The sequence below is a fragment of the Carcharodon carcharias genome, chromosome 17, assembly GCF_017639515.1.
Source record: "Carcharodon carcharias isolate sCarCar2 chromosome 17, sCarCar2.pri, whole genome shotgun sequence".
Classification (NCBI taxonomy): Eukaryota; Metazoa; Chordata; class Chondrichthyes; order Lamniformes; family Lamnidae; genus Carcharodon; species Carcharodon carcharias.
The window spans coordinates 37,389,750-37,403,118 of record NC_054483.1 but is presented as its reverse complement, the minus strand read 5'-3'; the positions used below and the strand labels follow the sequence as shown (position 1 = coordinate 37,403,118).

General features: G+C 48.3%; 1 protein-coding gene across 1 annotated transcript in view; it reads right to left on the bottom strand.

Annotated features, from left to right (window-relative positions):
• The window catches only part of LOC121289822 (hexokinase-1-like), a 520,526-nt gene that overhangs the window by 50,791 nt on the left and 456,366 nt on the right, over positions 1–13,369 (bottom strand). The window contains exons 11-13 of the mRNA XM_041209697.1: positions 12,542–12,661; positions 7,618–7,713; positions 7,435–7,534 (exon numbers count right to left, since the gene is read on the bottom strand). Of these exons, the coding sequence (XP_041065631.1) occupies positions 7,435–7,534; positions 7,618–7,713; positions 12,542–12,661 (316 nt within the window). The remainder of the gene's footprint in view (positions 1–7,434; positions 7,535–7,617; positions 7,714–12,541; positions 12,662–13,369) is intronic.

The window sequence follows — 13,369 nt, the reverse complement described above, 5'->3', positions numbered from 1 at the left end:
CACTCACTGCGAGAGCTGTTCGATTCCCTGATCACTCACTGCGAGAGCTGTTCGATTCCCTGATCACTCACTGCGAGAGCTGTTCGATTCCCTGATCACTCACTGCGAGAGCTGTTCGATTCCCTGATCACTCACTGCGAGAGCTGTTCGATTCCCTGATCACTCACTGCGAGAGCTGTTCGATTCCCTGATCACTCACTGCGAGAGCTGTTCGATTCCCTGATCACTCACTGCGAGAGCTGTTCGATTCCCTGATCACTCACTGCGAGAGCTGTTCGATTCCCTGATCACTCACTGCGAGAGCTGTTCGATTCCCTGATCACTCACTGCGAGAGCTGTTCGATTCCCTGATCACTCACTGCGAGAGCTGTTCGATTCCCTGATCACTCACTGCGAGAGCTGTTCGATTCCCTGATCACTCACTGCGAGAGCTGTTCGATTCCCTGATCACTCACTGCGAGAGCTGTTCGATTCCCTGATCACTCACTGCGAGAGCTGTTCGATTCCCTGATCACTCACTGCGAGAGCTGTTCGATTCCCTGATCACTCACTGCGAGAGCTGTTCGATTCCCTGATCACTCACTGCGAGAGCTGTTCGATTCCCTGATCACTCACTGCGAGAGCTGTTCGATTCCCTGATCACTCACTGCGAGAGCTGTTCGATTCCCTGATCACTCACTGCGAGAGCTGTTCGATTCCCTGATCACTCACTGCGAGAGCTGTTCGATTCCCTGATCACTCACTGCGAGAGCTGTTCGATTCCCTGATCACTCACTGCGAGAGCTGTTCGATTCCCTGATCACTCACTGCGAGAGCTGTTCGATTCCCTGATCACTCACTGCGAGAGCTGTTCGATTCCCTGATCACTCACTGCGAGAGCTGTTCGATTCCCTGATCACTCACTGCGAGAGCTGTTCGATTCCCTGATCACTCACTGCGAGAGCTGTTCGATTCCCTGATCACTCACTGCGAGAGCTGTTCGATTCCCTGATCACTCACTGCGAGAGCTGTTCGATTCCCTGATCACTCACTGCGAGAGCTGTTCGATTCCCTGATCACTCACTGCGAGAGCTGTTCGATTCCCTGATCACTCACTGCGAGAGCTGTTCGATTCCCTGATCACTCACTGCGAGAGCTGTTCGATTCCCTGATCACTCACTGCGAGAGCTGTTCGATTCCCTGATCACTCACTGCGAGAGCTGTTCGATTCCCTGATCACTCACTGCGAGAGCTGTTCGATTCCCTGATCACTCACTGCGAGAGCTGTTCGATTCCCTGATCACTCACTGCGAGAGCTGTTCGATTCCCTGATCACTCACTGCGAGAGCTGTTCGATTCCCTGATCACTCACTGCGAGAGCTGTTCGATTCCCTGATCACTCACTGCGAGAGCTGTTCGATTCCCTGATCACTCACTGCGAGAGCTGTTCGATTCCCTGATCACTCACTGCGAGAGCTGTTCGATTCCCTGATCACTCACTGCGAGAGCTGTTCGATTCCCTGATCACTCACTGCGAGAGCTGTTCGATTCCCTGATCACTCACTGCGAGAGCTGTTCGATTCCCTGATCACTCACTGCGAGAGCTGTTCGATTCCCTGATCACTCACTGCGAGAGCTGTTCGATTCCCTGATCACTCACTGCGAGAGCTGTTCGATTCCCTGATCACTCACTGCGAGAGCTGTTCGATTCCCTGATCACTCACTGCGAGAGCTGTTCGATTCCCTGATCACTCACTGCGAGAGCTGTTCGATTCCTGATCACTCACTCGCGAGAGCTGTTCGATTCCCTGATCACTCACTGCGAGAGCTGTTCGATTCCCTGATCACTCACCTGCGAGAGCTGTTCGATTCCCTGATCACTCACTGCGAGAGCTGTTCGAGTTCCCTGATCCACTCACTGCGAGAGCTGTTCGATTCCCTGATCACTCACTGCGAGAGCTGTTCGATTCCCTGATCACTCACTGCGAGAGCTGTTCGATCTCTGATCACTCACTGGCGAGAGCTGTTCGAGTTCCTGATCACTCACTGCGAGAGCTGTTCGATTCCCGATCACTCACTGCGAGAGCTGTTCGATTTCCCTGATCACTCACTGCGAGAGCTGTTCGATTCCCTGATCTACTCACTGCGAGAGCTGTTCGATTCCCTGATCACTCACTGCGAGAGCTTTCGATTCCCTGATCACTCACTGCGAGAGCTGTTCGATTCCCTATCACTCACTGCGAGAGCTGTTCGATTCCCTGATCACTCACTGCGAGAGCTGTTCGATTCCCTGATCACTCACTGCGAGAGCTGTTCGATTCCTGATCACTCACTGGCGAGACCTGTTCGATTCCCCTGATCACTCACTGCGAGACTGTTCGATTCCCTGATCACTCACTGCGAGACCTGTTCGATTCCCTGATCACTCACTGCGAGACCTGTTCGATTCCCTGATCACTCACTGCGAGACCTGTCGATTCCTGATCACTCACTGCGAGACCTGTTCGATCCCTGATCACTCACTGCGAGACCTGTTCGATTCCCTGATCACTCACTGCGAGACCTGTTCGATTCCCTGATCACTCACTGCGAGACCTGTTCGATTCCCTGATCACTCACTGCGAGACCTGTTCGATTCCCTGATCACTCACTGCGAGACCTGTTCGATTCCCTGATCACTCACTGCGAGACCTGTTCGATTCCCTGATCACTCACTGCGAGACCTGTTCGATTCCCTGATCACTCACTGCGAGACCTGTTCGATTCCCTGATCACTCACTGCGAGACCTGTTCGATTCCCTGATCACTCACTGCGAGACCTGTTCGATTCCCTGATCACTCACTGCGAGACCTGTTCGATTCCCTGATCACTCACTGCGAGACCTGTTCGATTCCCTGATCACTCACTGCGAGACCTGTTCGATTCCCTGATCACTCACTGCGAGACCTGTTCGATTCCCTGATCACTCACTGCGAGACCTGTTCGATTCCCTGATCACTCACTGCGAGACCTGTTCGATTCCCTGATCACTCACTGCGAGACCTGTTCGATTCCCTGATCACTCACTGCGAGAGCCTGTTCGATTCCCTGATCACTCACTGCGAGAGCTGTTCGATTCCCTGATCACTCACTGCGAGAGCTGTTCGATTCCCTGATCACTCACTGCGAGAGCTGTTCGATTCCCTGATCACTCACTGCGAGAGCTGTTCGATTCCCTGATCACTCACTGCGAGAGCTGTTCGATTCCCTGATCACTCACTGCGAGAGCTGTTCGATTCCCTGATCACTCACTGCGAGAGCTGTTCGATTCCCTGATCACTCACTGCGAGAGCTGTTCGATTCCCTGATCACTCACTGCGAGAGCTGTTCGATTCCCTGATCACTCACTGCGAGAGCTGTTCGATTCCTGATCACTCACTGCGAGAGCTGTTCGATTCCCTGATCACTCACTGCGAGAGCTGTTCGATTCCCTGATCACTCACTGCGAGAGCTGTTCGATTCCCTGATCACTCACTGCGAGAGCTGTTCGATTCCCTGATCACTCACTGCGAGAGCTGTTCGATTCCCTGATCACTCACTGCGAGAGCTGTTCGATTCCCTGATCACTCACTGCGAGAGCTGTTCGATTCCCTGATCACTCACTGCGAGAGCTGTTCGATTCCCTGATCACTCACTGCGAGAGCTGTTCGATTCCCTGATCACTCACTGCGAGAGCTTGTTCGATTCCCTGATCACTCACTGCGAGAGCTGTTCGATTCCCTGATCACTCACTGCGAGAGCTGTTCGATTCCCTGATCACTCACTGCGAGAGCTGTTCGATTCCCTGATCACTCACTGCGAGAGCTGTTCGATTCCCTGATCACTCACTGCGAGAGCTGTTCGATTCCCTGATCACTCACTGCGAGAGCTGTTCGATTCCCTGATCACTCACTGCGAGAGCTGTTCGATTCCCTGATCACTCACTGCGAGAGCTGTTCGATTCCCTGATCACTCACTGCGAGAGCTGTTCGATTCCCTGATCACTCACTGCGAGAGCTGTTCGATTCCCTGATCACTCACTGCGAGAGCTGTTCGTTTCCCTGATCACTCACTGCGAGAGCTGTTCGATTCCCTGATCACTCACTGCGAGAGCTGTTCGATTCCCTGATCACTCACTGCGAGAGCTGTTCGATTCCCTGATCACTCACTGCGAGAGCTGTTCGATTCCCTGATCACTCACTGCGAGAGCTGTTCGATTCCCTGATCACTCACTGCGAGAGCTGTTCGATTCCCTGATCACTCACTGCGAGAGCTGTTCGATTCCTGATCACTCACTGCGAGAGCTGTTCGATTCCCTGATCACTCACTGCGAGAGCTGTTCGATTCCCTGATCACTCACTGCGAGAGCTGTTCGATTCCCTGATCACTCACTGCGAGAGCTGTTCGATTCCCTGATCACTCACTGCGAGAGCTGTTCGATTCCCTGATCACTCACTGCGAGAGCTGTTCGATTCCCTGATCACTCACTGCGAGAGCTGTTCGATTCCCTGATCACTCACTGCGAGAGCTGTTCGATTCCCTGATCACTCACTGCGAGAGCTGTTCGATTCCCTGATCACTCACTGCGAGAGCTGTTCGATTCCCTGATCACTCACTGCGAGAGCTGTTCGATTCCCTGATCACTCACTGCGAGAGCTGTTCGATTCCCTGATCACTCACTGCGAGAGCTGTTCGATTCCCTGATCACTCACTGCGAGAGCTGTTCGATTCCCTGATCACTCACTGCGAGAGCCTGTTCGATTCCCTGATCACTCACTGCGAGACCTGTTCGATTCCCTGATCACTCACTGCGAGACCTGTTCGATTCCCTGATCACTCACTGCGAGACCTGTTCGATTCCCTGATCACTCACTGCGAGACCTGTTCGATTCCCTGATCACTCACTGCGAGACCTGTTCGATTCCCTGATCACTCACTGCGAGACCTGTTCGATTCCCTGATCACTCACTGCGAGACGCTGTTCGATTCCCTGATCACTCACTGCGAGAGCTGTTCGATTCCCTGATCACTCACTGCGAGAGCCTGTTCGATTCCCTGATCACTCACTGCGAGAGCCTGTTCGATTCCCTGATCACTCACTGCGAGACCTGTTCGATTCCCTGATCACTCACTGCGAGAGCCTGTTCGATTCCCTGATCACTCACTGCGAGAGCTGTTCGATTCCCTGATCACTCACTGCGAGAGCCTGTTCGATTCCCTGATCACTCACTGCGAGACCTGTTCGATTCCCTGATCACTCACTGCGAGACCTGTTCGATTCCCTGATCACTCACTGCGAGAGCCTGTTCGATTCCCTGATCACTCACTGCGAGAGCCTGTTCGATTCCCTGATCACTCACTGCGAGACCTGTTCGATTCCCTGATCACTCACTGCGAGACCTGTTCGATTCCCTGATCACTCACTGCGAGAGCTGTTCGATTCCCTGATCACTCACTGCGAGAGCTGTTCGATTCCCTGATCACTCACTGCGAGAGCTGTTCGATTCCCTGATCACTCACTGCGAGAGCTGTTCGATTCCCTGATCACTCACTGCGAGAGCTGTTCGATTCCCTGATCACTCACTGCGAGAGCTGTTCGATTCCCTGATCACTCACTGCGAGAGCTGTTCGATTCCCTGATCACTCACTGCGAGACTGTTCGATTCCCTGATCACTCACTGCGAGACCTGTTCGATTCCCTGATCACTCACTGCGAGACCTGTTCGATTCCCTGATCACTCACTGCGAGACCTGTTCGATTCCCTGATCACTCACTGCGAGACTGTTCGATTCCCTGATCACTCACTGCGAGACCTGTTCGATTCCCTGATCACTCACTGCGAGACCTGTTCGATTCCCTGATCACTCACTGCGAGACCTGTTCGATTCCCTGATCACTCACTGCGAGACCTGTTCGATTCCCTGATCACTCACTGCGAGACCTGTTCGATTCCCTGATCACTCACTGCGAGACCTGTTCGATTCCCTGATCACTCACTGCGAGACCTGTTCGATTCCCTGATCACTCACTGCGAGACCTGTTCGATTCCCTGATCACTCACTGCGAGTCCTGTTCGATTCCCTGATCACTCACTGCGAGACCTGTTCGATTCCCTGATCACTCACTGCGAGACCTGTTCGATTCCCTGATCACTCACTGCGAGACCTGTTCGATTCCCTGATCACTCACTGCGAGACCTGTTCGATTCCCTGATCACTCACTGCGAGACCTGTTCGATTCCCTGATCACTCACTGCGAGACCTGTTCGATTCCCTGATCACTCACTGCGAGACCTGTTCGATTCCCTGATCACTCACTGCGAGACCTGTTCGATTCCCTGATCACTCACTGCGAGACCTGTTCGATTCCCTGATCACTCACTGCGAGACCTGTTCGATTCCCTGATCACTCACTGCGAGACCTGTTCGATTCCCTGATCACTCACTGCGAGACCTGTTCGATTCCCTGATCACTCACTGCGAGACCTGTTCGATTCCCTGATCACTCACTGCGAGACCTGTTCGATTCCCTGATCACTCACTGCGAGACCTGTTCGATTCCCTGATCACTCACTGCGAGACCTGTTCGATTCCCTGATCACTCACTGCGAGACCTGTTCGATTCCCTGATCACTCACTGCGAGACCTGTTCGATTCCCTGATCACTCACTGCGAGACCTGTTCGATTCCCTGATCACTCACTGCGAGACCTGTTCGATTCCCTGATCACTCACTGCGAGACCTGTTCGATTCCCTGATCACTCACTGCGAGACCTGTTCGATTCCCTGATCACTCACTGCGAGACCTGTTCGATTCCCTGATCACTCACTGCGAGACCTGTTCGATTCCCTGATCACTCACTGCGAGACCTGTTCGATTCCCTGATCACTCACTGCGAGACCTGTTCGATTCCCTGATCACTCACTGCGAGACCTGTTCGATTCCCTGATCACTCACTGCGAGACCTGTTCAATTCCCTGATCACTCACTGCGAGACCTGTTCAATTCCCTGATCACTCACTGCGAGACCTGTTCAATTCCCTGATCACTCACTGCGAGACATGTTCAATTCCCTGATCACTCACTGCGAGACATGTTCAATTCCCTGATCACTCACTGCGAGACATGTTCAATTCCCTGATCACTCACTGCGAGACATGTTCAATTCCCTGATCACTCACTGCGAGACATGTTCAATTCCCTGATCACACGCTGCAAGACTCACCGATCCCCAATTCCCCCCATTTTCCAATCTGACCCCACCAGTGAACATTAGCTCCTTAGGCTGAGGCCTGTGCCGCAGAATCACCATCTCAATAGTTTTGTGAAGAGGACTATAGCAGCTGAAGGTCATGCAGTTGGCAATGCAAGGTTTAATGCGCTGGGATAAGTCCCATACTGGAACAATAACAAAAAGAAGTCAACCAAATCATACCTGCAATCATTCCAATTTCACAGTTAGAGTTCTCGTACGCACAAGACATCATTGCTCCCACTGTGTCATTCAGAATTGCTACGATATCCAAATGCACTTCCTAGAAGCAGCACAGGAAATATCAACAGTTTTAGGAATCACTGCATTTTCAGCTCAGTAACACTAGTGTTCATTATTACTCACTCCATTTCTTTGAATAGCTTCTTTCAGTAGAGCGACAACATCCTCTCCTTCCACACCACTGGCCTTGAAGCCCTTGGTCCAGTTAACGAGAATGCCCTAAAAATCACAATATATTCATTTACCAAAACAACTGTGGATATATAGGAATAAAATAAACTTGTCTGGGTCAAATAAGAATAATGTTGCACCACTTTAGAATACAGGAACGTTATGTTCTGGAGCAGCACCAGAGATCATTAAAAATCCCACCAGACTGGCACTGCTCAGATGTCAAAAAGCCACTTGATTGGTTGTGAGAGGCATCCTTGGTTGCTGAGGAAAGCAAGAGGGCCAAAAATTGAAAAAAGGTCTGGGTACAATCTTCCTTTAATATAGGGGTGATGCCAGTAGACTAGAGGAATCCAAATATTATATCTTGTTCAAAAAGATGGGGAGAGGGTTACACCTCATCAGCCTAATGTTATTATTCAAGCAACAATAACACTGGACAAAACTGTTTGACACTTTTGGAAAAACATGGGCTAAGAAATGAAAGCCAGTGTGAATATTTGTAAAGGTAAATCATGCTTGACTGAGTAGGTTGCGTTTTTAGATGAAAAAATGGAGAGGGTTGATCAGGATATTGAGAGTTGATGATGTCCTTATGGACAACTTTCAAAAGGTGTTTCACAGAGTATCACATAATAGACTTGCTAAGAAAATTAAAGATCATAAAATTAAAGAGGCAGTGATAGTGGCAGTGTTCATATGAAATTGGCTAAGGGGCAGAAAGCAGTCATGATGACTGAAATGTGTAATACATATGATATCCCCCAGGGGTCAGTGTTGGACCATTTCTCTTTCTGATATATGTTAATGTCCAGGACATTGGTTCATGCGGTGAAGATGAGACACAATTCAGGAACGTAATTAAGTGATGAGGATGGTAATAGACTCCAGGAGGACATAGACAGACTGTTGAAATGGACAAATAGATGATAGAAGACATTTAACACAAGAGAATTGTGAAGTCATTGATTTTGGTATTAAGATTGAGAAAAGGGAAGAAACAAAGCAGGAACAGAAAAAGATGAGCATGAACATACACAAACCTTAAAGGTGGCAGGACAAGTTGAGGAGACTTTAAAAAGGGTTTTATATATAGAGGCACACAGTAGAAAAGCAAGGAATTATGCTTAATTTTGTAAAACTTTGATTAGAGTCCATCGGATTTTGTGTTCAATTGTAGACACCTGGGAGGACTTCAAGGCATCGAGAGGTGCAAACGACATTCACTAGGATGGAGGAGGATTTCAGCTATGTTGAGACATTGGAAAATATTCTCCTTATCAGATACGGTTCAAAAGAGATTTGACAGAGGTTCAGCATCATCAATGGTTATGATAGAATAAACGAGGGGAATCTGTTCCCTATGGCAGAAGGATCATTAACCAGAGCTCACAAATTGAAGGTGATCAGCAAGAGAAGCTGCAGGGATATGAGGGAAAAGAAATGATCTGGCACATTTCTCTCGTCTGGAGTGTAGGGCCTGGAACCCTGTGGAAAGAGGTTCAGGAACAACTTTCAAAAGCAAATGGGATAGACAACTTTCACAGTGGGCTGTCCCCTCTTGATCGGACTGCTGAGCAATAACTCCCTAGTACATTACTTGCTAAATTTTAACATGAGTGGTAACAGTTTCCATAGAGAAGATGGCAGGCTGGTATTACTAGCTAGCTAGAGGGTGAAGTAACAAGTATCTGAGCTATGCAGGGGATTGACTGAGGTTACGGGGTGCCCACCCCAGGAATCGGGTTGACAGACAAAGACTCAGCTTACTTGGCTTCTCGGAAGAAGAGATGCTTCCTGAGGCTTAGATTGTAATGGCACTTTGTTGCAGATCTGTGCTCTGCTGAATTTGGTTGTGAAAGTCTCTGCTGCAACTTCTTCCAGGCTGCTACTGGAGAGGTAGTGAGAAAGCAGTAATCTACTGCACATAAACACATAGGCAGGTGGATTGATTACCAAGGCTAGGAGTTATTTCAACTTCCCCTGTGTCGATCCCTGAAAAACCATTGGCCTGTACTAATGGGAAAGGAATCATCAGCCATGTCTCCCATAGATGAACTTAATAGTGAAACCAATGAGAGGCACCTGGAAGAAGTTGCTGCGAAAAAGCATTCACTGAATAGACTTCCTAAATTTTAAAGCAATACAATAAAATGACAAAGCAGTTCAGCTGAAGAAATAGAAATGAATGAAAAGGTAAAATTCAGAAAGGTGTGATTGATTGGGAAACTACATTAAAAGATATGGTGGTAGACCGGAAATGGTTAGCATTTCAAGTTTGGATATCTGATTTGCAATAAATATACATTCCTTTAGGATACTGCTATGGACAGGAGAGACATTCACTGAACTTCCTCTCCCTGTCCATCCATAAGCAGAGGTGTTTTGAATTATTTTTTAAATAGGCTGTGGTGTGTTTTCCCCAAACCCTTAGTTTGTGTGATCCAACCTTATAGGTAATACACAACAAACTTTCATTATGATTAACTCAAAGGGTTAGCTTGTTTCTCTTTCAAACCCATAGGAAAGGGGGATAGAAATAGGGACTTTTTGGAAATATGGATAATAACAATAAAAGAAACACAGAAATAAATATTAGTTCATGTGATTTCCAACATCTGACAAAAGCCAAATTCCAGAGGATGTTTCCTTCATGGTGGAGTTCAGTGCTGATGAGTTCCTGGTTGGAGACAGCAACATGAAAATCCTTGAAACGAATGTTGATATAGCACAATTTATGTGCTTAGATCACTTGGTAGCCAATGATCAGAGACTTTAAAAATCAAACAGGCTTCGAGGAGCTGAGAGATGGTGGCCAACCGCTTTGTCAGCTTGGAGATCTGCTGGTGTTTTTCTGGTTGTTGTTAAATCAGCAGACTGAGCTGTGAGGTTAGAAATATAATATTAAAACACTCTAAAAAGCTAGAAGTGTGGGGTCATGTGACGTGGTCCATTAATGAGTTAATTGTAGCCTTGCAAGCAGTTTCTGTGTTTCTGGCCAAAATCCATTGTTTCCCTTAGGAGTGAAATGGCAGCTGTTAAAACTTCTTCAGGTACAATGACTTTTGATGTCTCTATCTTTGTCATCATCTTGGCTGGGGGAGTTAGCTAGTCTTCAGTGGATCAACTTTGTCACCTGCTATCCATCCTTGAGGGCAAGGGGGGGGATCTGAAAAGGATGTCCATCTGGGAGTGGGAGTGCCTTAGTATGTAGATTTCATGGCTGCTTCCCAGGAACTGTGCATAAATCTGGAATGGTAGAAGCTCTTCCTGTTGATGAAGGCAGCCTGGTCTGTGGGAGTGTTGATGGCCACATGTGTGCGGTTGATGACAGCCTGTGTCTGGAGGAGTTCAGCGATGACCCTGAACCCAAAGGTTCTGTCAGCTTGCCTGCCCCTATTGTTACAAATGTACATATACTGGCCAGCCCTTCTGAAGATGACATTGGTGGCCACCTTGATGTAGCGATGAGTCGCAAACTTGGAGATTCCTCATAAGTGTCCAGTGGATCCCTGGAATAAGTTCAGTGCCATAGTGACCTTCAGTGCCATTGGCAATGGGTGGCCACCATTCCCATGGGGCTCAGCTCTTTCTCCAGCATGGGGCACAGGTGAGTGATATCTCTCTGGGGAGGTACAGTCTTTGATGACACTGCTTTACCGACATCTGGAGGTAGTTGATCCAGAGTCTTTAGATCCCCTGTTGTGAGTAATTTCCTCTCTGTGCAGGAAGCTGTTTGCATGTCCTTCTGCCCTTTCTCCTCCACTCCCTCAAGGCAGGCGTTAATTCTGTCCCTCTGGTTATTGCTGTCCCACTGTCCATTGTTGCAGCTCTCTCCCTCTCTGCTGCGTTTTCTACTGGAAGAGCTGAGAGCTGAGTGAATGAGGTCCAAAGCCTGTGAATTCACTCAGTGTCCAGGGCCTCCTTCCATCCACACAAGTGCCAGCATTGATATTCCACTCTGGCCATGCCCCTGACAGCTCCAGCACCTTTCCTGCTCCCCTCTGTGTCTGCCAGTGCCCACATTGTTCCACCCTCTCTGCCAGAGTTTGCTACGATTCCTGAAGGCTGTCGTCTGTAGCCAGCACCCGCCTGCCACCTGCTCCTTATACCTGGCGAGGTGCTGATTGTAGTGGTTTGTGTGCAGACTGGACAAATCTGAACACTCTTGGAAAATCAAAGTTTGTTGCCATTTCAAATTTTGTGGTGGTGAAACATCATCCTGTCACCATTCGCAATATCTGGACATGGTATAAACCTCTCATTCCGACATCTTCCTCCCCAATTTTGTAGCTCTTTCTGCCTTGCGGCCCATCTCCAAACGGCCAGGAAAATTCAACCTATGTAACTTCATTGCTTCTGCCAGCAAGACAAAGTATTCCAGAAATAATCTGTTGACGACACTTTCTATCATTTTACTAATGATCAAGAGTAGACTGATGGAGCAGTAATTGGCTGGGTTGGATTTGTCCTGCTTTTTGTATACAGGACATCCCTGGGCAATTTCCCACATAGCCGGGTAGATGCCAGTGTTATGGCTGTACTGGAACAGCTTGGTTAGGGACGAGGCAAGTTGTGGAGCATGTTACTAAAACATGGGTTCAAGCTGCTCAAAGCCACACTTGAGACTGATCTTAGAAATTTTGTTTTCACATAAAGTCACCAAAAAGTTGGAATGAGCTGTAAAGTTAGACATCCTGCAACATCCCTCCCCAGAGACTGTGAATGAGGGATGTAGGAATGGCTGAATGGGATTTCTCATCTTTCATGATTTTCTGATGGTCATTCCATAGTTCAATGCTAGATTAATAACACAGCACCATCTCTTTTTTACAACTGCAGGGGATAAATCACCGACAACATTGTATGAACTTACCTGATCCAATTGCTTTTGTACACAGGGAAAAGAAAATGTGAAGCCTAAGGGCAGCCGTGTGCCTCTTATTCCCATATACTCCAGAAAGTCAAGGATGCATTCCACAATATGGTCAAACAGCTGCAATCAAGACATGTCATACATTATGTTACAACTTCATCTTTTTCCCCCCCCCCGCCACCTTTAGTCTTTTCCCCTCCCGTTCAAAGGCAGAGATTTATAGACAACATAGTTCCACAGGTGGCAGTCATCCTTCTGTGTCCTTGCCAACTGCCCAATCTTCTTGTATGACCTTGACATCACGAGCGCATTTGTACAGGGACAAAACCTTTCCATAGAGAATTATCCTGTCTTTACGTGACATTCCCTGGCCCATAGTGTCAGGCAGAGCATTTCTCCTTCTGCCATTGCACTCTGGTCAGTCGTGTCATAATTAGGGCCATCTCAGCTGGGTTAGCTAACTAAATGTGAACAAGCATCTGTGTGCTTTATATAGCTCAATACTACATTACATTGAGGACTCTTTATTCTTTCATGAGAATCTTTGCTAAATACAGTGAAAAGCTAAGGCTCCAGAACAGATTCCTGTCACTAGTCTCATCCAGCTAATGTGAGTACATACCCAATCTCCCCACTCTTTAGCACTATTCTCTAACCAGTTCCCTACCCGTGTCAATACATTGCTCTCAATTCATCATGCTCACTTTTTTCAACTTCATCTTATATGGAATCTTATTGGATGCTGCCTGGAATTGATGCCCCTTGTTTCCCATCAAAAATTCAACTAAGTTCATTAGACATGAGCCACCCTTTCCAAATCCATGCTGA